This window comes from Plectropomus leopardus, chromosome 1 (genome assembly GCF_026936395.1).
Source record: "Plectropomus leopardus strain MGB_pleo_1.0 chromosome 1, ASM2693639v1, whole genome shotgun sequence".
NCBI classification, from domain to species: domain Eukaryota; kingdom Metazoa; phylum Chordata; class Actinopteri; order Perciformes; family Serranidae; genus Plectropomus; species Plectropomus leopardus.
In genome coordinates, this window is record NC_142176.1 from 21,361,094 (window position 1) to 21,385,109 (window position 24,016).

The following is a 24,016-nucleotide window of genomic DNA, read 5'->3' on the forward strand; positions in this document are numbered from 1 at the left end:
AGGCATATTTGTCGCATAACATGAGACATGTTATTACATTTTCAACATATTTTAAATGATAGTCAAAATAGTATATATTCAAACCTCTCCAATACATGAAGTTAATTCTGCACCATTTCCAAGCCTGGAAAACTATTTTTCAAATTCCACAGCTTTCAATCCTAACTCAATCTAGCAACTGACTGTTTCTGCTAAACCACACAGAATTCCTTCATAATTTTTCTTTTTTGTTTAAACTAAAAGTCAATGGATGCAAAACAAATTTACAAATAAATTCCTTTCAAAAAGGTGCTATTTTTTATCATAGGAAACTTATTAAAAATGACTTAAGTTAGTCACGTTTTTCATGCTGATGTAGTGTTTTACAGGCTCCTGACCAGTAATAGGTGCTGTTACAGGAAATGGACTCATTCTCTTTCATCAAGCTTTGTAAGTTTAACTTAAAACAGTGTAAAAACTCATCAACAACATGGGATCTTTGATACCTGCAGCACCTGGCTGCACACCACACCTACACATTTTGTTGTTCCACTGAGCAAAGGGGGCTTTGTTGTCGAGCTGCAGTTTGTTAAAGGTTGACCCCAAAGCTGTTTTCATGCTGAACATTTAGGCAAGGCCAGCCCGAGTGAACCCAGCCACGTGACCTCACAGGACAAATAAACAACATCTGGGGATTTACAATGCCAGCCTGCCTGTCCACAGCGCCTGCAGTGTAAACTTTACCAGATGAAGCGGGGGCCTGCACTATTTTCAATCATTCACACACTCTGTGGAAACATAAGATGACAATACAGGCATTCATGCAAACTCCTGATTCCTAGATCAAAGCACACAAATGGCCAGCTGAAAGCTTGCTTACTGTTGAATTATTCATTCTTTTCACCAGGCTGGAAAAAAAAGCTCAGTGGGTCCTGGCTGGCCTGCATTTCTTTTTTTCTTGCCTGTGTATGCACTGCAAAACAACAATTCCTGAAAAAAATTCAACAGTCCACATTCAGGTATAAAAATGCTGAAGACACAGTTCTGCTTTTCCCACCTGAAATTCAAAACATGCAACATTTTCCTGCAAACTATTATAACATTTTATTTCACTAATAATAAAGAGCAGAGTTGTTGTGGGTTTTTTTTGTTCGTTTGTCATTGTGGCACATAAAACACTGATAGGGCCAGATAAAAACTGATTTTCACATATTATCTGCCTTTTGTACTACTATTAGGATATAGTGACAGTTTCAGCAAATATAGTAAAGACTTGTTTTTATTAGAAAAGTTACACAGCATAGCTTTAAAGGTCTAGTGTGTAGGATTTAGTGGCATTTACCATTGAGGTTGAAACTTCTTGAGCTGAAACTTCTCCCATGTGCCAAGCATTTAGCTAACAAAAACGCAAATTGCCAAACTTAGAGCCGATGTTTGACCTGTCCGTTCTGGGCTGCTGTAAAAACATGGTGGACTCTGTGTTAGAGGACCCGCTCCATATGCAGATATACACCGCTCATTCTAAGGCAATGGAAACATGATGATTGTTATTTACTGGTAATTATAAACTAATGAAAATATAGTTATGAATATTATATAACATTTCTGCCAATAGATGCCCCTGAAACCTACACACTGAACCTTTAAGTCATTTTTTACTCCTTCTACATTGGCCTAAAGATTACACTTTTAGGGCCCATCTAAACATGAGTACATTAGAAACAGCCAAAATGTAATGTATGTTAGTGGTGTAAATTTAAAGTTTTTTTCTTGCTTAAATAAAAAAAAACAGAGCAGAGCTAAAGATCTAAACTTTAAATTTGTAATTCTTTTGGTCAGTCCTGTCTACTTTTTGCCTCAGTGTTTTTTTCTTGCATTAGTTTGAATTACAATTGAGTCTGCTTCTGAATGTTAAGTAAAGTCCTGCAGTTGCAGTGAGGTCTGGAGAGGTCTGAGAAAATTAACTCTTTCTGGGGTGTTCCTGTCACTCAAAGCAGCAGGAAAAGGATTAAATATTTATAGTGTGACCCCTGAGCAGACTGGTGCTGTTAAGCAGCTGGAGGAGTCCTCCACCTGGCCGGACTGAACTCTCCTCTGAATCTCAATGACTCTGGAGGATCTGCGACGTATGAAAGGCACTCCAGCAGCAGCCCCACAAAGAATTGGTGGCTCAACCCTCTCTAGACTGTCCCCAAGTAGCTGGTCCCTCATTCAGCCAGAAATCCAATTTGGCCCTCAGCATCCTTCCTCCAAGGAAGCTGGGACAGGCTCCCTCTGTTGTGAATAACAATGGAGGACTGTGGACCAATCTCAGAGATACCACACCCAGTAATAATTTTCCATAACCTTCCTCAAGATCTCGTGAGTCTAAAATAACTTCTCTGGAACTTAACTGTAAAACCATGACGACACATACAACAAGGAGTTGAGAATAAATTTATATTCACACATTCTGTTTTTTGTTTCTGTAAATATGTCTCTCACGGCAACAACTCATCTATTTAAATATATTTAAACAAGGGCTGGGCATTATATTTATATTATATCGATGTTGTGATATGAGACTAAGGTGTAACTATACAGCAACTTCCAAGGCAGAAAAATGAAGCCAAATGCCAAAACCTGCAGTTTATCAAATGGCCACTTGAGGGTGGCTCCAAAAAATAGTTTTGGTCTCTATAGCTAATTTCTACAGTTATTACAACTGTATAGGAGGTAAATGTTTTTATAACTCACCCAGTTACATTTTATTACGGTCCAAAGTTATGCATGTCTAAAGGCAGGGCCGCTTGAGTGACAGGCCATCTGCAGATAGATGACAATTGCCAAAATGCAAAATCAAAAACTGTGTTCCACAAACCAATGGGTGACTTCGCAGTTACAACGTCCATTATTGATACAGTCTATGGATGTAACAATACATCGATCTGCATTGATTTACAGATAAAAAAAAATCCCAAATCATTGATGCAAAGTGAAAGCATCAATAGATTTCATCATCTTTAAGATATGCCTTTATTGTGATATTCTCATGGTATGTCTGTGTCACCATTTCTGTCCAACCACACCGTCCTTCCTAAACATCACAAAGTGCCAAGCAGCCAAGTACCAGGGTGATAATGCTCAGCAGTAAAGAAAAAGACAGATATTTACTGATATCGTCTCATATCAGTTATAAGCCCTTGAGTTGAATCGAAATCAAAATCATCATGTAGCAGACCCTCACCCAAAATTTTCACTGAATAGAGCTTAATCGCATCGTAATGTAACTCAATGCAACCTCAATAAGCTGTAGGTTCCTGCCCAAACTGCTAATAGCTAACATTAACTAGCTCTCCTCCTGCCGATTTTGCCATCAATTTGTTGTCCACAACGTAGCATTATCTGGGAAACAATAGTAAGTTTACTGCGTCCTTTTGTCCCAGCATCATCCTGGAGAAGATCTCGGTCCAAACATATTTAAAATTGTCTCTGTGACAGCGGGACTCCTTTAAACTCGAGCCTTGCTTTTTAGCCTGCGCTAAATTTGTGACACACAGAAAAACATTGGCTGCTGGCCATGGTGAATGTCAACTTATCTACAAATAGGCTGATGGCAATCAATACCGGTGTTTGTTTGATAAAATGTGGTGCATTCCTACATAATTTAATAATTGTTGATTGCCTTGGTTTGAAAGGCTGCATTACAGTTAAGAGATGTAATTTATTAACTTTTTAGCTGATCTGTTATTTGCCTTTACCCGCTCGTCACTTTACCCGTCACTAAATCATTACTGATGATTATTCATCAAAAATCTCAGAGTAAATTTTCTATGAAAGCACAAACAGTCAACCCCTTAGTATCCTCACAGTTTCAATGTCAGGGTATTTGGTCAAAAGTATCGCAATTTTATTCATAAGTGCTTTGATGCTTTTTTTAATTTTTTTTTTTCTCCATATCATCAAGCCCTGACTTTAACATATATTTGCAGAAGTTTCACAGTTGATCACACTGGAAGAAACTCTCTGCCTGATAGTAACTGAGCTGCCAAGTAATAAACAGGTTACCACATACGTCGCTATTTACCATTTGGAAGTAACTTCACTTCACAGAGAACAATCACATTCAGACTATTTTTCGACATTTTGACTGTATGTTATGTCAATTATCATTCACAAATGTGGGCCACTCTAATAACCTGGCGAAATCCAACTAATGATACCACAATTTAGACCATTTATTGAGTTGGTCCACAATGAAGACAGCCATCTGAAACACAGCAACAGGGTCTTTGTCCTTGACTTCTTCTCTTGTTCACGACAAACTCTAGATGGAAAACAGAGTGCAGTCATTTTCTCCTTTCATAGAGGTGTGATTCACTGCAGTTATTTGTAAAATGCATTTATGCCCACAAATTCTGGAACTCTGTTCAAGCAATAGTTAATTCAACTGTAAAAGCTATTAGAGCCACTACAACACTTCTTGTTACAGTGTTTTATTGTTCTTCCTCCATCAGCCTGCAGATGTGAGGAGCCTTGCAGTAGATAAGAAATGCACAAAAGAATGAGAATTTTCCAATAAAAGGAAAGGCAGAGTCACACAACATATTTTAGGTTTACATTCAACTGTGGTTTATAAAGGCTTCTCCCAGTGAAGACACTGGTGTGTATCCTGACATTGCTCAAGTAGATAACAGAAACCTGTATGAAGCCTATTCATTTCTGAGGGATTGACACCAAAAAATGACCATTACAGTTAACTGAAAAAAACTTTGTTTTTAAGAATTTTGTTAATTTCATGTGAAATAATTGTATTGTAGATTTGTATAAATGTATTTGTTTTTGTGTTTCTGTTCACTAATAAAGATTAAAACTGTAACTAGTGATTATTTTCATTTTAGAATAATCTGTTGAGGATTTTCAGTTGTTCAGTCTATAAAATATCAGAAAAAAAACAGTGGTTCCCAAAGTTCAAGATAACGTCCTTAAATGCCTCATCTTGTCCAAAACCCAACACTTTATTTAATTACTAAAACTATTAAATTAACTATCCATTTTGTTGATAAATTAATTAATTGTTACAGCTCTAATCAAGATTTAGAAACATTCGAAGTTTGTGAGTGGCAAATAGTAATAATGAATAATACCATGCCAGAGGTTTTTTACTTTAACTTTGATTGTTGCTCAGTTGGTGATTTATTTTTGGTTACAGAGAAATACTTTTCAGGACTTCAAGGGCTGTAACAATACATGGTAATTTTCATAATCCATTAATCTGCTGATAATTTCCTTGATTACTCTGCTAATCATTTGGTTACATATTTTATCAGAAATAAAAAAAAAATATATAGTTATATATTGTTATATGTTGTTTTATTTGACCAACAGTGTAACACCCAAAGATGTTCAGTTCACAGAGTAACTCTCACACATGTAAAGACAGACCCAGTCAATCTTTACTAAAGCAGTTATCAAACAGATTAATTTTCTGCTGATGGATTGATTAACCCCTAAACTAATTGTTGCAGCTCTAAAAAGGATATTTTGAAAAGCTTTTTTAAATCGTGTTAAAAGGTTTAAGAAATTGTGATTATGTTACTGTAATTTACTTTACATTTACTGAAACTTCTCTTAGCTTTTAGATATCCTTAAATGTGCCTAAATTGATAATAAAGATTATAATATCATTTTGCAGCCATCAGACACAGAATAAGAAAAAACAGATCTAGTCTTAATCTTGAGGCGCCACTTATCCAACTACTTCATCTGCGCATTAAAACAGACCTTACAAAATCACATTAGCATAGTCTAAATTTCCATGATAATGGTAAAGCAGCACAGAATCAAACACAAAGGTTTGTCATTGAATTCAAAGCCTTTATGCACCTGTGCAACATAAACACCCAGGCTAATTTAAGTAATGGCATATTAAACAATTTAACTGGCTTGGTTTCGTCCTTTGAGCGGCAAGAACAATACTTTACTGCTCAGCTCTAGTTTTTTTTTCTTTTCCTCTTTTTAAAAGCATCCATTTCCTGTAACAGCACTTTTTACTAATGCAGGCACAACCACAGTCACATCTGGCCCAGCACTCTGCCATGAGACGGCGCTGGGCCTGGCCGAGAATCAGTCGGCAGATTGCCTACATGTGTGTGGCTTCCACCGCTCGGCTGTCTCTCTCGCTGTCTCTCTCTCTCTGTCTCTGTCACTCTGTCTCTGTCTCTGTCTCTCTGTCTCTCTCTCTGCAGGGCCTGAGAGGGCAGCCTCACAGAACAGAGAGCACACATGTGACGCTGCCCGGACTGTAAGGACAGATCTATCATTAACCCTTCGTTCAGCTCTTCATTTTTTACACTGAGGCCTGGAGAGGTCAACACTTATTGCAATGTAATTATACAGTTCATATAGTGGAAATGTTTTAAGTGCAACAAGTTGGATTAATATTTATGGCTTGGTAATAGCCATACTTTGCTATGATATGTTATTTAGTCTTTCTTTCCTTGCTAGATTATAGTTTACGATACTTCAGAATCTTTCTTTAAATATTTTGACTTTGCACATTAAAGCTCCAACAATTAGCCTGATTAGTTAAAAATTAATCGGCATCTGTGCTGACAGTCAACTGATCTTTTAAGTTCTTTCTCCAGCAAAGATAATTAATTTGGTTTCAGCTCTTCAAATTTGAGAATTTGCAGCTTTTCCTTGTTTTAACATTATTGTAAACTAAATTTTAGCGGGTAATATTTGCTAGACAATGTGATTTTTTTATGGTAACTTCGAATCTATGGTTAAATAGGCTTAAACTGCACTTGTTTGTGTTGTTGGTCAATTTATAATCGCACTCTTACATTTGCCTTTGCAAGAACTAGAGTACTCCGTAATAATTTAAAGTTTGTACTCAATTATGGAAGTTACTTAAAATGCCTGTCCTTAATTTCTAGACTAAATAATAAATCAATTTATAAAATAGTAATCAACAAATGAATTGATAATAATTTGCAATCCTCATCAAATCACTTCTAACTGTTCATAACAACCCAAGGAATCTTTTTGTGTGATCATTCCTAAATGTTTCATAAAAATGATGATTTAGTCTGTTGGTACAAACATTTCTATTTGGCTTTTTTTCCACTTTACAGTTACATAGACCAAAGCGCAGTATGTGTTTGTTTCTCTATGTGTGCCTGTGTGTGTGTGTGTGTGTGTGTGTGTGTGTCTGAGTGTGTGGGCCAACACAATGGCCCCAGCTTTCCTGTCATCCGTGATAGATGACTCAAGGGTCTCAGGCAGCATTAGCATCACAATAGACTAAACCAACAATATGAAGGCATTCGTCCCAGGTTTTGGGAATAGCAGGCAGGGGCAGGAAACCTTTTACTTGCAACATCAATGGGAAACCACCACTTGCCAAGTGGAGGAGAACCTGTGACTTGTGGCTTGAAAGAAAATTGACGGTGCCCTTTTTTAGGGAGGAGGGAACACCATGCTATCAGTTTAGCATTGTGTTAGCCCTGGCTCAGAGGCCAAAGGATACACTGACGACCAGGTTCCTGTGTGGGGAATAATTTCATGGGAATGAATCAAGCCTTACTATTGTGGTGAGAACACAACACGTCAGTCATGTGAGCTTAACAATCACAACCAAATATAAAGAGGCCAGCAGCGAGCCAGACCCTGCAGGTGTTTCCTGAAATGCAGCGCCAATATATTTGTTTTTAGTATGTTTACAAGTCTTTTCTCTCCATCTGGTAATAATGCAGGTCAGAGCGGCAGAGCACCAAGGCCCCTTCAGCAGTGAAACCTCTTGTGGAAGTCAGAAGATAATGTCTGCTGATCATAACATCTGACTTCGGTCCACCACTGTCTTGTTCAAAGTGCTTTTTTGTATTGTTGGACTCTCGTACTGGGAGCATAAGGAAGACTTCAAGGCCAGACGTGTTATGTGTGACGCCACAATGATCACAAACACTTAACCTATTCTCTGAGACACAATAGAAATCCCTCCCCCTAACACACACACACACACACACACACACACACACACACACACACCAATGCCTGCAGGCTAAAATGGAAAACTTGAAGCCCATAAATCTTCTCACTGAACTTGATCTGCATTTATGCATCATGAATTGGATTCAGTCCCCAAATATGTCAATATAATAACCAGGAAGTATAGTATTATACATATAAATATAACTTTTCATCACTGGAGTATGTTTTTTGGGCTTTAAACTTTGGGATTTCACTTCACTTTCTAGATTCAGTGGATGGTTATTATTATGGTAATCTTTTACCATGCTCTAATTTCCACACATAGCGTGTTTTTAATGTCTCGTAAAATTCTCACAGGCTCCTTCAGATCTGGCCTCACATGTACATGGGTGTTCCTCCCATATCCACAGGAAACAACTCCATTCAGTCCTCATTTAGACAAGAAAAGCAGGGACATATAAACAAGAAAGCCTACAATTAAGAGCAGTCCATTTATTCCCAAGCCTGAGAATTTCTGAACCAAAGACAGATAGAGGCAAGACAGTGAGTGGGGTTTTCTGCTGTTGTGTGAATCTGTTTTTTTACTTTGACAATCCAATTTCTATACACTGTGATTTAAAAAAAAAAAAAAAGTCTCTATTTTTCGTAACCTTGAAAATACTGCCGAGGGATTTTATTCTTTGTCATATGTGCTTTTATTTGCACAGAAGGCCACTGTGTTTCAGTCTAATAAACATCTTTGTGGTGAACAAAGATCTTTTTCAATTGCATCAGCTTAAATCAGTGGTTAAATATAAAATGGCATTACAGAGCCCAAAATCTGTAAATTAATTAAACAAGTCATTTCAGTATGCTCTCATTACGAGGATGTCGCATACTGCCACTTTGTCACACCCCTTGGTGTGTGATATTGACGCCAAAAACACCCTTTCGCATCTTTATGAGACACATCGGGCATTCAAGTAACTCAAATGTAATCCCATTAGTGGCAATACTTGACACTGCGAGCAGCTGACATAGTATAAAGAGAGAAAGATGTGGGGCAGGAGGCAGATAGATGGATAAAACAAAACTGGACTTTCATCCAGGAGACCACAGTTTGTGTCCCACGTGAAACCAAAAGTCAAAGTTGTAGTAACTAGTAACTTTACACAATTTACACACATTAGTTATCACGTTACACTACATAACAGTTATTTTAACCCAAAACATGTTTTTTTTCTCATTTTTGTTCTAGTTTTGTTGCCTTAACCTAACCGCAGCTAGTGTTTTTAAAAGGCATCAGTTTGTCAGTGCATATCTATACTGAATACTTGAAACAGTTTTAATACTTATTATCCACAGTATCGATACACTGGCACCAGCTGCGTCTTCTTACTCTCTTACTGTTAATGTTAATTACAGTAGTTCTGCTGCTTTCTGCTATGAATCAAGAAATGAAACGTCATTGTTGTGTTATAGCCTCGTTCAATTTATCTTTAACTTAAAATAATAATAATAATAATAATAATGATGATAAATTAGACGCCCACAGTGTCAATTTCCCCCATGGTATTAAGTATCCTAAATCGATATTTTTTCAAGTATCATGATTACACTGTTCACAACACTGACTACGTGTTACAATGTATTTCAGCTGTGAGTCACATAGATATATGTTAAAGGTTGCCTTGTGCGTCATGAGACTCCGAGGGGCGTGACTGAGCAAGCAAGCAGCAAGTATCTGAGGACAGGCTGCTCAATTTGTTTCACTGACAAATTCTCAAGTCAAATCTATCAAAAAAGTTGAAAAGAATTTCCAGAAAATCAGCAAAAGAAAATGCAAATTAATGCGTCATGTCCCTCCTCCACTGTTCTTAGGAGTTGGGTGAATTGAGATTAACAGTTGGTGGCGCTAATTCTTTACTTAGGTGTCTTGAGAGTGCTTTGATGAATTAAAAGAATTGAATAAAAAAGTGTCAACAAAACCCAAAACAGTGTAAAAACCATGATGGAAATATATAAGTTTGTGTGAATTCAAGCAACATTTTTGTCTTACTCTTTTAGTTAATATTTACCTCTCGTGGTTGAAAAATCGAGCCATGGCGCATTTAAGTTCTCTACATAATGCACTGTGCAACTGTAATTAACAGCTCTTTAAAAATCCATTTTTTTTTCTCTGGACACCAAAAGAAATCAATACTTAACTTCAAATGACCTTATTGAGCTGGATAAAAGGCTTTATTGCAGGGGCTGGGTCAGAAGCGGTTGAGCTAATGTGTTAGTTGAACAGTGGGGGATTAAAGGTGAGGTGTTCTCTCAAAATCTTACAAGACATCACAAAGCAGCAGGTCACTAACCTGAGCTTTCCTGGAGACACTGAGAGGATTACAGCAGCCAACCTCTGCTGAACTGTGCTTGTATTCAGACGGGGCTGAGGAGGCAAAGACAGCCTCTTTATCACTCAGCAGGTCCAGCCCATTCTATTTCCTCTCTCCCCACTCTACGGCTCTCAAACGAGGCCAGAGCTGAAACACGCTAGTCCCAACTCTGTGCAATATACTCACAGGGGACCAATTTGCACAGGCAGCCCTTGTCTGAATCACTCTATCAATTAGAAGCCACTGTGTTTATCATCACATACATTATTGTAGAGGCCGGCCTGGCCATTGTGTTGAGGTGTGCCTCTCAGGAGAGGGAGAGGGATGAAATAAACGACCAGGGAGTGAAGCCACAGTTGGACAGGCTGCTGGACTAATCTGAAAGGACGGCTGTAATTATGAGTCTCCCGAGGAACTGGCTGTGTGGCGAGTCCAATGTGTGAACATGGCGCTAACAGTCAGGAAGGTGCACTGCCCCCCTTCTCCACAACAAAGTAAGACACTGAGTCAAATCAATATTTTCAATCTCTCAGGATCAATTCAGCATCTGAGCACAAAGGAAGACATGTCGGCTGTGACCAATATGTATGAATGAAAAGTCAAACTTTGTGGTCATGATGGGCTCTTCTGTCTCATGTTCTTTTGTGGCCACAAGCGCAGGCCGAGGGAGTCTGGGCTGAAAGTTGTAATTGAATCCAAGTTTGGAAAGAGGCAAGGCCCCAAACAGTTAATGGAAATACCTCTGATGGTCACGACATGATAAACACACACTTACTCTTACATTACAAGGATAATACAGCATTGAGTATGATAATTTTATGGCTATGGTTACAGTCTTTCTTTGTTTCCAGGGATGCTGTTCAGTGTTGAGAGACCTTTCTCTATTTCACAAACAGCGGAGAAAGAGATGACTGTCTCTGTTAGCTGTGGAGTGTAGTCCCTGCGCTCTAGATGAGAGAATAACACTGGCATTCAGATTCCATTCATATGTTGATTACACAAAATGGTCCCATCAGTATGAGATGATCTCATCAGAATAAAAGTGTTTCATCAATGCAATATGATGTAATCAGCACAAAACAGATGATTTCTTGAAGAGAGCACTGAAGTGACACTGCATCTTTAAGAAGCCCGGAGTCTCACTGTGTTTTAGTCAAACAAAGGCAGCCAATTGGGAACGTGCAACCTGAAACCAGAAGCCCGCCTCAGAGGGCCTCACACAGACCTCAGAGCAGGGACACACCCCATGTACTCCTGATTCAGGCAGGCAGAGAGCCACGGCCTGCTATCAACTATTCAGAGTAAACACTTACATACAGACAGTGAGAAAATCACAAACTCAATGATCATTTTGCACGATCTTTATCCAGCAAGGCATTTCTGGACATTCAGTATACACAGTAAAAATACATCAAAAGTAGTGAAACATAATCAAAAATGTATTCAGCTTCATTTTTGGGATGATCTAACATACTGTGTCAACTTAAATGCTGCGTTCACATGAAATCAGGCAAATGGCAAACCAGATATCACTTTAGTAGAAAAGAGCCGGACGGACAAATTAGGTAAGGCAGACAGAAAAACCTTTACCACTAATGGTTAAGTTTAAATATTTTAACTTTTTGCCAACCTCCACGTCGAAATTTACAACCGGATGTTATATAGCTCCTTCATATTAGGAGCTAATACAACGCATTCTCATCCAAACTCATAACATATCGCCACTTGGTCAGTGCAGTTCACATCCACATATGAGGCACTACATATCCTTCTGTGTCTGACTTTCTGGGATGGCGTGTCATTCTACACCTGTCAAATGCTCTGTGTCTTTTCAAAACACACTTCCATTTTTATAATCAATGGACACTTTCTGCTCGTTAGATGCATACAGTCTTTTCAAACTTAAAACGTAGGTAACACGCCGTGTATTTACCTTTACTTCTTTGTGCAACAAAAGCACATGGTTAAAAATCATGGTTTGGTTTGGCTGAACATTCATACAGGAAGCAAACAGCAAGCTCATGGGTGAAAGTCTTGGGTTTGTTGGACACATCCACCGCCCACCAGACCCTATAGCGACTTTCCAGATCCTTATGCTACGTCGTTACCAGCATGCAGCCTGGTGGCGCATCACACAAACTGGTCGAATGTGAGTGTGCAATACCGCTGTAGCTTTTGGTAGCTTTCGGCATCAGTGTCTGACATGGAAATCACTGACCAAGTGGCGGTATTTTAATATTTCTGGAATGAGAACAGGCTGGAAAACACGGGCAATCTGGACTATTACTGGACATTATTAGAAAGATTACATAAAATAATGAACATAAAATTATTATACTTAATGTATTTTATTTCAATCTTTGTAAACATTTCAACATCACCATGACAACATATCGTCATGGATGTTTTGTTTTACCATCTTGCCATGACTGTTGCCATCCAGAACGTGCTGTCCGTGTGCCATCTACTGTCTGCCTTGTTCCATGTGAACATAGCATAAGTCTATAAACTTGCCACTTCGGATAATGTTGCATTGCAAATTTGGTACATGTGATAAATATTACACAGCATATTTGCTATGCAAAGCAAAATACAGAATCTCTGCCTCAGCATGTCGTCTCTTTTGTACCAACAAATCCTTTTCCAGTGACATCTCTTCACAGTCTGGTCAGCATCGGCCCTGTATACACCTTGAGCCCCTCCATCACCACTGTGCATGGTAAGCGGCCCTGTGAGGCTGTGGGCAGGATCGTAAGCCTCAACATGTTATGCTTGGTCACCACAACATGGACATGAGTAAGAGCTGAAGTCTGGCCCCCTGAACAGACTGCCATGAAATAATATGCACTTCAAAATCAATTCTGCTGCTCAGCAACAGGGGAGCCTCTAAATGTATTTCCATTTTGGGGCAGAGTCTCATTAATTGCACATTATCGGAGCCACGGAAACACACATGGGTCATAAGCTAAGGATACGATGTACGAATCAAAACAAGCATGGTGATACCACCAGATCTCAAATGTTCTACTACCTGGTTGTTTCTGTCGGCTGTTGTCCAAACATCCTGACTAGTGTCCACTGGGCATTTTAGACCCATGTGTGCAACTCATTTGCAGTGCAAAACAACAGGTGCAGAAGGACTGTCAACAAAAAGGTTTGTCCATAGAGATCTGTCCATATAGTCCATAGGTCGGCTGTTGTGCTTGCCTTTGAGCCCTGAATAATGCATAACTCCAAATTAAAGAGTGGTTTACACCACTGGAGAGAAAGGGTGAAAAGCAGATGCACCTTTCATATTTTGTGTATGACGCTCCCTAGTGAACATGCTTTCAAAGGATGTGGGCCATTCATGAGACAGCTGTCACTGGTTAATCTCTGGAAGTCTGTAGTTTCCATACGCATTGCTGCTGAATGGCTGAATTAAATAAAATCAGGCCAAACAAAATTGAGTTTTTGTTTAGTTTCTATCTCAGGCTTGTGCTCACTCACAGGGTCTTTGTCTCTCCTTAACAATGTATTAACATCAGTAGCATTAACCAAAAGTCCTATCTGTAATCAACACAATCGCCAGAAAAAAATGTTGGCTTTGAATGTTTCTGCAAACCACAGACAGGTTACATTTACATGTTATTATGTAGCGGATAATCAGCCTTGCCTCCAGTTTTTTCCAGTGGCCATTGATGGTACTGCAGCCAAGAAAATCCCTTGCGGCCCAAATAGCAATTTTCCCCAATAGATCCCCATGGTAAAAGAGACATCTGTAAAACTGTTTACATGACAGCCCAAACTTCAAACAAGGTCAATTATGACTCTTTCTGGTATGAATTTTTGAGCACAAGTGGTTTTATATTTGCAAAACTCTCCTCAAGCCCTGAAAAACTATATAAAAATCTGTGATGTCATCAAAATACAAAGTCCTTGAGTCGAGGAGGAACTTGCAGGCGGGGCCAGCGGGAAAAACACATACCACAAAAGTAAAGCTGGAAACTATATAAAACAAAACCGGATTGTTGTTAATTGATTTGGAACAGTAATCTACAGTTTGGCAGCCATCTTGCCTAGGTAACATGCCTCATATATAACATCACTTAAGAAACGTTTATGTGATATGTATGAAGCAAGCAAATGTAACGTGTTCTTGGTTGGCAGAAAGGTGTAATACCAAAATTTTCTTCTGGCGATGGACCTGCTGTAGCAGAAACACCAGACAAGTGTCAGACGTATGTTCCACCTTGGTCACCAGAAGAGTCACAAAACCAGGTTGATTCACGCTTGTTGACCCTTTCACTTCAACTGTAGTTGCATGTTCGATCCCTACCATTGTGTCAGGTTGAAAGACATTTCCATAGCGACCCACGATGAATACATAACCAGTTTCACACAACCCAATCCTTAAAATCCTAATTCAAAATGACGTCTTCCCTTCCTCATCATACCTGCATCAATACTATTTACACTTTCGACAGTTACTCCTTTTGAGGAAGACATAAAATAATTGGACTTTTTGCACTACCATGTGTGTGAAAACACGGTCGTCTTACACTGACAATGGCAGGGGAACAAATGAGGGATTATTCTGGAGGTGTGTGATGCCTCTCCTGCAATGAAGTTCCTCACACTCCATTCTGCGTGAATGTAGGTGACTCGGAGAGCCTGAGCTGATCCCAGAATTCCTCATTATCTGCCCAGCAGGGAGGATCAGGTCCGCTCGCTCTGTCTCAGAGCATGCTCGGCCCGGTGAGACGAGCCCCAGAGGAGCACAATGCTGGGCCATCGGGGGCAAGCCAGGTCTGCTCATTATATCTAACTCATCCTTGGCATCTCTGCAAACCAAGTGCCACTTAGTTCCCACAGGAGGGGTCTGAGCTGGATCACTGACGAGATGGCAGAGCAAACAGCAGAGTGGTAATAGGAAAAGCTTTACATCAAACGACGATTCGTGCGGACTAACACATAGTGTCCAGCAGTCCATCTGCGAGGTGAATATTAAAGATCGTTGTGATCGTAAGTGGTGTCTCACTTATTTGATGACAGCGTTTCATTTTGTCAAGATAAATATGCACTATAAGCTCATACAATTGCATCACCAGAGCAAGCTTTATGTCATGCAGTGTTTCTTGTGTTAATGGCAAAATAGCAAGAAGCTCATTTTTCTATGTTGGGATCTCCCTATGGAACAATCTCCCCCTGCATATGAATCAATGTCAAACAAAGGCAAATTAAAAAAAAAAAAAATGTAGGGAGGAGTAATGGGCCACGTTCATTGTTCATCTTTAAGGGAGGTAATTTGAACCATGGGTGTGGGATTGAGAAGGAAAGACTAGGTTTATACCGTAGTTTGTTTGCAATTATGCGTATGTTTCCATGTATTGTTTGCTGTTACCACCATGGACCACATTGGACCACACACAGGTGTTTTAAGACATGTTTTTAAGTGCTATCCTTTGGGATTTTTATGTCATAATACTCCTTTGAGTCGTTGTGCTTTTAAAATTCCAAACATAAACCAAATCAAATCAAATAATGGTATGATTGTTGTTGCTGTTTATCAGATTTATACCAGATACAATGACACAGGCCTGAAAGCTAAACCAAGATTTCCATGAAAGGTGAATACGTCTCCACCGTAAGTGTTTAAAAAGAAAGCTGGTGGCATAACATACAACTGGTGGACGTGCCTCTTCAGCAACAAAAACAAGAAAAACACTACATGGGTGTGGTATGGCCTACAAGTAGAATCCATATTTACATATTTATTTGTCAGTAGATGGAATAAAAATCAGTTCTTCCCTTTTTTTCTAACAGTAACTGAGAAAAATTCACCAATGTCATTTAGCTTGCGGGGCAAGTGCAAATACATAACTCAATGAATAAACATACAATGTGAGTGAAGCGTGTTGTTTCATTTATCAACTCTATTTCTGGGATAAATGAATGCAGCCCAGCACAGCAGGTGGATTATGCAAGTGCAGAGTCTTAGGCCTTCGGCTAGGGGCCAGTGCCCTCTATTTCCCTTTACTTTTTAAAAAATATTCTCCCAAGTCGGCTCTGGGGCGATAGCAAGTGTCGACTATGTGGATCTGGTGTCTTCCTGTGCAGTTACAATTAGCTTTAGAAAACGGGCACAGCGCCAGCCAACACTGGTCTCAGCACATCCAAAACACTTCAGGTAAACACCACAATAAGCTAAGAAGCAGAAATTAGAAATTGTTTTGTACCGCAACACAGTTGCTATAGAGACTGTTGCTAATTAACTGCACTCTACCCCAGGATAACAAAGGGCTTAAGGGCACTCAGGGCGGCTCCTCTTGTGATGAGCTCTGTGTATGGAACACTATGCCATCCCCAGGGTCTCTCAAATACAAAATACCTGTCTCCTTGTAGCCAACTTTCATTTCAGATGCCTTGAGAGGTTTTGTGTGGTGTCAGTCTGTGGCTGTTTTAAACCCAATGGACCTGGATTACAGCCCCATATCAGCCTTGCCATGATTAGCCAAACCCTTCCTTTCTTAAAAGACAAATCACTGGGATGTTTTAGACAAATCAATCCCTTGTAGCAGCATGGAGGACCACTTCATTGGACTTATCATCTCTGATGGCATTGCAAAGTAGTGCACTGTTACTTAGGAGCACCGCAGAAATGGAAATCTGAGGCGTCCTACAAAGAAAACATTCACGTGGCAAACAGAGCATCTTTGTTTTTCCTGGGGGCATGCAGCCAGGGTTTGGGTTTCATTTAATATTTTTCCTCATGACTTCTCTAAATAGTAAAGCTGCCTTCATACATATGGCTATTGTTTTTTTTCTTTCAACAATACATCTTCTGGTTTTGCACCCCATAGTGAACAGTGAGATCTGTATTGGCTAACATGTCGGACATGGCGTATCAGATGAGGCAATGTACTTAAATCCACAACACTGAGCGTTTAAATGCAAATATCTTCTATCCTATGTCATGAATACTGTGCATAACAAAATTTATGTTTGCTTTAATACTTTTTCTGATTTTTTTTACTTTTAAAATATTTTCACACACTTGATCAATCTCATGCTGCAGTGAGAGATGCTATATTTTTACATCCTTACAGGGAGGTACTCATGGGTTAAACCATCTGTATTGGACCAAACATGTAAAAATGCCTTCACAGAAAATTATCTAACATAAAGAGGAATAAGGAATTTGACAGCTGAGTCAAAAGCAACAGTAGAGCGCTTTTTCCAAGATTTGCTCACAAAAAAACCTCATATATATTTATATATATATATATATATATATATATATATATATATATTTATATAGGTCTTTTGGAATGACCACCGATCACTAGGTCTATTTGAAGCCTTCTATATATCATGTAGGATTACTTATTTCTTCAAATATTTTTAACAACATTTTATATGCGGGTTGGGCGATTACACCTTAAATCAATATCACAAACATTTTAAATAATTTTCCTCAGTGTCATGAGAGCGTGAGACAGAGCCCGACAGAAAGTGAGGCTCACGCCAGAAGCATGGGAGTTGGCTACCCCGGTGGGAAAAGGATTAACAGAATTTTAAAAATAACCAAAATAACCAGCATGGCCAAGATTACGACAGTTAGAGGTTCTGAATGTCGGTGTTGCCCAGCCCTATTATATATGGTTCAAATACTGCAAATGTGCCTTTAATACGTTTTATATTAAAATTCCTTTGTTCAATACTTTGAACATCAGCAACATTATATTCACCTTCATTTTGTTGGGAATGGAGATAAAAATTTCACAACATGGCCACATTAAATATGCATGTTTAGATACAATAAGAGGTACATCAGAAAAATAGATTTTTTGGTAATTTGGGTGAATGAAACCTGTAGATATGACACTTTCCAATTCTATAATTCTACCATGCAGGTCTGGGCAATTAATCAAAAAATAACCAACCAAATTTCCGTGTGGTTTCAAGTTCAATAAATTAATTCCTACCTACCTACACCTATGTACAACAAAGAATAAAAGTGTACAGGGCTAAATAAACAACAAGTTTTCCGTGTGGGTTAATTTCATAAGTTGAGTCAGCGCTGTTCCACCAAGCAGTTTAAAGGAATGTTATCAACCCTGCCAGTCAGACGACTGCCAGACAAAACGACTCAAATGGTGGAAAAATCTAGATGAGAAAGAGCTGGTATACAAAAAGATGCTGTGTTGAGTTGTGTGGGAACAATACAGGACAAAAAAAAGTGTAAAACACCGCCAGAAAAAAGTGAAGTGTTTCGTCTGGCGTGTGTGTGTGTGTGTGTGTGTGTGTGTTTGTGTGTGTGGTGAACAAGGAGAGAGACACTTGGGGTCTGCACTCAGGACGGGCAGGTGAGCTTGGCATCAGGTTAGCAGTAAATCGTGAATGTAACTGTGAATATTCAGTGTGAGCCACAGTTTGTTAGAACCACCAGACCAGCGAAGCTATTTTGGCGGATCTGGGTATTACTGTTATTTGAAGGTATCGACCAAAATAACAAAGTCCCAAGTAGTATTGAAAACTCTCCAGTCAAACAATACCTACATTTGATCGTTTTTGTACCCAGATCTCTTAAAAATTACTAAGTGAATGTTTTTGTTTGAAAGTAACATTTGTGGTGAGGTTAAGTCGAGCATCGTGCATTTCACAGAGGTGGCGTTATAGTATATAGAAGTGTAGCTATACTACACACCTGAAGTAGAAAAAAAGTATGAGATGAAGTACTCTCTTGATATCAGTATCTCTTTAAGGCTACTCATATCGTAATATTTCTTTAAAACAAACCCAACCCTAGCAACACATAGAGAAGTTGTCTCGCCTATTTTGTATCATTTGATGTGCTCTTCTGATCGGACTTTATAGCCACCACCAATCAAACTATTCAGCACAAATACTGGCCACTAATGATGGCCAGTCAATCCAAGTACCATTAATACAGAGGTAATTCATGCAGTTGACCACAACTGGGTCAACAATATGCAAAAACAATCATAGTTTTAGCAATTTCTTTGACAGATATAGTAATCGCCATATCAGTCACTATTTTAGTGGGAATGGTCACTTTATTTTTTTTTTAAAGATGATTTGATTTTTGCTAGGGTCTGCACCAAACAAGCATGTCTGGTTACATCTGAAATAGGATTTGTAGGCCAGGGTATCCCTATCACACCACATTACTTAATTTAGAAAAGTATGTTGTGACACATTTTACCTTCATCAGAAATTGCAGCTCTTGGGATTTGGACACTGCACTCAGCCAAATTGCAATTTCAACAATACTTCCATTACTTGTGCAGCCCTAGTGTCTGTGATTGACTGGATACAAAACATTTCCAACTTCTGAATGAATGAACGCATCAGCACTGATTGTCCTAATGCTATACCACTAAAGACCAAAACACCATACAAAATACATTGTATTGTTCCTGCTCTAATTTTATATTGTGCTCTAAGAAAAAAACAGACTAAATCTATTTAAAATAAAATATGACTGCTGTCTTTTTTTTTTTTTTTCCTAAAAAAAATCCATGGCACCTTCAACGCCTGTCCCTCTTTTGGGGACTGTCACAGTTCATGGCAGGATGGGATTGGCACCAGGTTGCAGCAACAGTTGCAGGGCAGAACAACAAGCCCTGTCCCGAGAAAAAGCTCCCATACGTCAGACTGATACCAATCTGTCTTGTAACAAAAACACAGCTAAACTCTGATATGTTACGAAAGAGGACTGCAACCATAATACTGCCTTTAATCCAAAATAAAAACATCATAACCTCCTGTGTCACAGATAACTGCTGAACACCGGCAGTCAGCAGTATTGTTATCATTAAATAATGCATTAGGTTTCTCCGACTGTATCCTTTCAGTTTACCCGAAGATGTGAGAAAATAATTTTGCTCTTGTATCAGACAGTAGTGATTTAGTAACAGTAGGACAGACAGCCCAGTGATTCTGCTACTGGTGAAACGTGTAACCAGATACAGAGAACATCTGGCAGGACCAAACTCTATTCAACTTTACAGTTGTCTCTTCAGCACATTTTAAGGTAGATTCAGCACCACAAAAACTAAACTTTTCTTTGGGTTTGTTATTGAGGTATTGAAACTATCTTAAACAACAATCTTTGTCTAGGTAAAGAAAACTTGACTGTTTCACTAAGTGAGTTTATCTTGTAGTCTTTTGTCTGTTTATGTTAAATCAGTGCCAGGTACAATAACTCTTATCAAATTTAACTTGTAGGATTTTTAAAAGAAGCATCTACAACTTTCAATAAGGTCTTGCATTTTGATATTTGGTGCAGTATATGCAAGTCAAAAAGTAAAAAGTCACAATGAATTTCTATTTGTAACTTTTCAAAAATTATATATATATATATAGAAGAATATGTAATATTCTTAATGTTTACCAGAAAGCTGTACATTGCATCATGTTAAGGATGTCCGCTGACAAACAGCGAGGCTTGCACTTAGCACTGCTCATTTTTAACTCTAGGAAAAAAAAAAAAAAAAAACTGCCACGCTTTAATCCAAAGCAGAGGGACAGCTTCTCTGGCAGCCTCGCTCTGTGTGGGGACGAGGGAATTGGAGGAAGAGACAGTGGGGAGGGTCCTGTTGTCTGAGCCCACATCTTTGTAGTAGCAGCTGAGGGGTTTCACTGCAACTCCTACAATTTACATTTCGTTTGGCCGGAGCGGGTCACATGACAGCTGCAAGCGAATGCTCTGAGGGGCTTTCTGCTTTCACTTGACACTGACTGACTGGCTGTGAGACGGTCCAACACCACAGAGAGAAAATATTCCCTCTTTCCATGACATCACCCAGCCAGGAATGGGGGAAATGGAGGGAGGAGAGGGGGCACAGCTGGTGGCAGCCGCAGTACCATCTGCTACTGACTAATAGTTCATGCTGCTTTACTTATAAACTTGCACTTCTGTGAACCAGTATAGTGGCTGTATGGTCACCATCACAGCACACATCACAGATGAATCTGACAGTCTTATAATATTACATTACTGGGCACAGACATGTAGTGGATCCTTTTTTTTTTTTTTTAAAGAAACAGTTTGGAAATAATCATTTTATTTGCCACTTTTTAAATGACAATATTGATACCACTCTTACGTCCGCCCGTTAAATAAAAAAAATACAACAAGCAGAAAAAAGCAACCACCTGCAAAACCACAATTTTTTGTTTTTAGTTTTAATGAAATAAAGAGATACTGCATGTTAATTAGTAGCCTTAGAGGTCCTGGTAGACGGATTTTGTTACCTTTGGGCAGAGCAAGGCTAGCTGTTTCCCCCTGTTTCTAGCCTTTATGATGAGCTAAGCTAATGAGCTGCTGTGTGTGACATGAGTGGCAGTGCTGAGCATGAATGTGCTCATGTTTTTGGTGAATAGTAAACTAAACAAACATATCCATGGTCTGATATTAACACCCGCCAAGCACCAAATGACGGTAGATTTTTCTTTAAGGCTATCCACCACACTGGCGAATAAATGTTCCCATCAAAACAGTCATGTAATAAAAAAAACTATGCTGACACTCTGTACCGCGATTTGGTGTCATTTACAGATGCAGTGCTTCTTTCCTCTCCTATCCGTGTCGGAGTTTGACACAATCACATGACCAGATGTCTTTTAACACAAATCTAAACAGTGTAGTGAAACTCCAAGTTACACAGTACAGTGTACAATTAGAGCCTCATTGCTAAATTTTCACTTGCCGCCGGGCTGCTGCTAGCTACGAGTATTTTGGCCAGTAAAAAATATGATTGGTCGGTGTACTTTTTCATCTACCAGTCCCGTGATGGCTGAGTCAAAAAATGTTATGTTGGAAACTGAATGTTTCTGTTCCCACTTAATAAATGTGAATGTGAGCAATGTTAACTCTCATAACAGGCTTTGACCCGATACTGACATGGCTAGCGCAACCGACTCAGACAACGCAGCTACTGATACTGGTGAAGCCAGTTTATATGAATATTTGAGGGACATTTATGAAAAAATCAGTATAGATTCCAGTAGGAAAAGTTCTCACATATTTATGCAAATCCAGCCTGCCAGGTCTGAAAAAAAACAAGTCACCCACATCAGCAGAGAATTTGAAACAATACGACGAATTGAAGCATATGTCAGACTAATTTTTTTTTTTTTCCTTAGCTGAAGAAATCAACATAACCAGTTCATTCTTTGGGATTGTGAACTTAATTCAAAATTCAAATTGTAAACTATGAACCTAAACTAGTTCACTTTAATCTGTGGAAGTGGACTTTGACCTAGCTCTTGTGAAGTGTAAATATGCTCAACACTAATATGTGCCATCAATCTTATTTTTTCGCTGTAAGCAAAAAAAAAGTGTATACCCCTAAATATGTCAAACTATTCCTTTAAGCTCCCTCAGTTTTTCAACATGCATCTACACAGACAACTCTTGGTTTAAAAATCACACACATGTGCACTCACCATACATCTTTCCCTCATCAGAGAGGATGATCTTCCTGCGTCCACAAGGAGGATATATGGCCAGGGCCTCCTGGAAGCTCTGTTCAATATCAGGGCTCCACACCCCCTCGGCATCATTGTCTATGGGCTTGTCTGTCGAGTCGCTCATCCTCTCCATGTCCTCGGCAGGGCTCTCGCTACCGCTCCAGCTGCTGGGATCAATTGTGGCGGTTGGGCTCTCCAAGCTGACGCCTGGAGCAGACTAGGGAGAGACCTGGAATTCCCAAATAAACAAGAAAAAGCAAACGGTCACTCTCCACAACACAACAGCAGACATCTGCTTCCAAAAACACGCACACAAATAGGACACAGTACACGCTGTTAGTTGAAAGCACAATATGGTGCAGAAGCAGCCAAACAAGCTCGGATAACGCCAAGAATGTTGTTGACTTGATTTACACTGGATTTTATGGGTTTAAACAACTGAACGGTTTCTTTTGATACTTATTTGACAGAGCGCAGAGTGAACGGTCACATTTAAAAGTCATTTAGAGATAAAAGAAATTCTCTGCAACCAGTACCAGAGTTGAGGTGAGTCAATAAAACACTTCCCAGTTTTAAAACACCATGAGATGTCTGAACTTCACCCGCGTTCAGTACTTGTGCAGTTGCTTTATGTATTTCAAAAAAACGTAACAAGTATCACATCAGAATTGTCACCTTAAAGTAGCTGAGCTGCATTTGAGACTCCCCCAACAGTAAGACCACGGTTGTGGTCGTTCATGCAGATTTAAATGTGTGAAACTCCGTGGCACCTTTCACACCAGCACTGCAAACTTCAAATTATTTCGACCAGTGGTTCCCAACTGGTACTGCCACGGGCTCCAGATTTCTCCTGAGTCATTAGTTTAGAATCCTCATAGTTTAATATATTCAGCATCATACATGTCAGCATGATGGTTAATTTGTTGTTTCTGTTAAGTACCTGTCCATTATTCACTCACTCTACAGCAGGAAACAGCATTTCAAAATAAAAGCTCTGTGCCGGAAATTCATTGTACTCAAAAATTAAGTGTATTCTTTACAGACTTGGCATGTTTGCATGTCACTTGCAGCCCATTCAGAATCAACCCACCACCCACTTTTGGACCGCAACCCACCCGTAGTTAACAACAGATCTAGACATTACCCAAAGGAGCTGCATGTGAGTGCGCAAATGTCCTAATTAGCTGGACTGGATTAAACAGACGTTACCCCGCCAGCTCCCG

At 39.2% G+C, this 24,016-nt stretch overlaps 1 protein-coding gene across 6 annotated transcripts in view; it reads right to left on the reverse strand.

Annotated features, from left to right (window-relative positions):
* The window catches only part of tead1b (TEA domain family member 1b), a 66,396-nt gene that overhangs the window by 23,765 nt on the left and 18,615 nt on the right, over positions 1 to 24,016 (reverse strand). For all 6 annotated transcript variants that reach the window (XM_042487533.2, XM_042487837.2, XM_042487918.2 and 3 more), the window contains exon 3: positions 22,770 to 23,022. In XM_042487533.2, coding sequence (XP_042343467.1) covers positions 22,770 to 22,926 — 157 coding nt within the window. In that variant the 5' untranslated portion in view covers positions 22,927 to 23,022. The remainder of the gene's footprint in view (positions 1 to 22,769; positions 23,023 to 24,016) is intronic.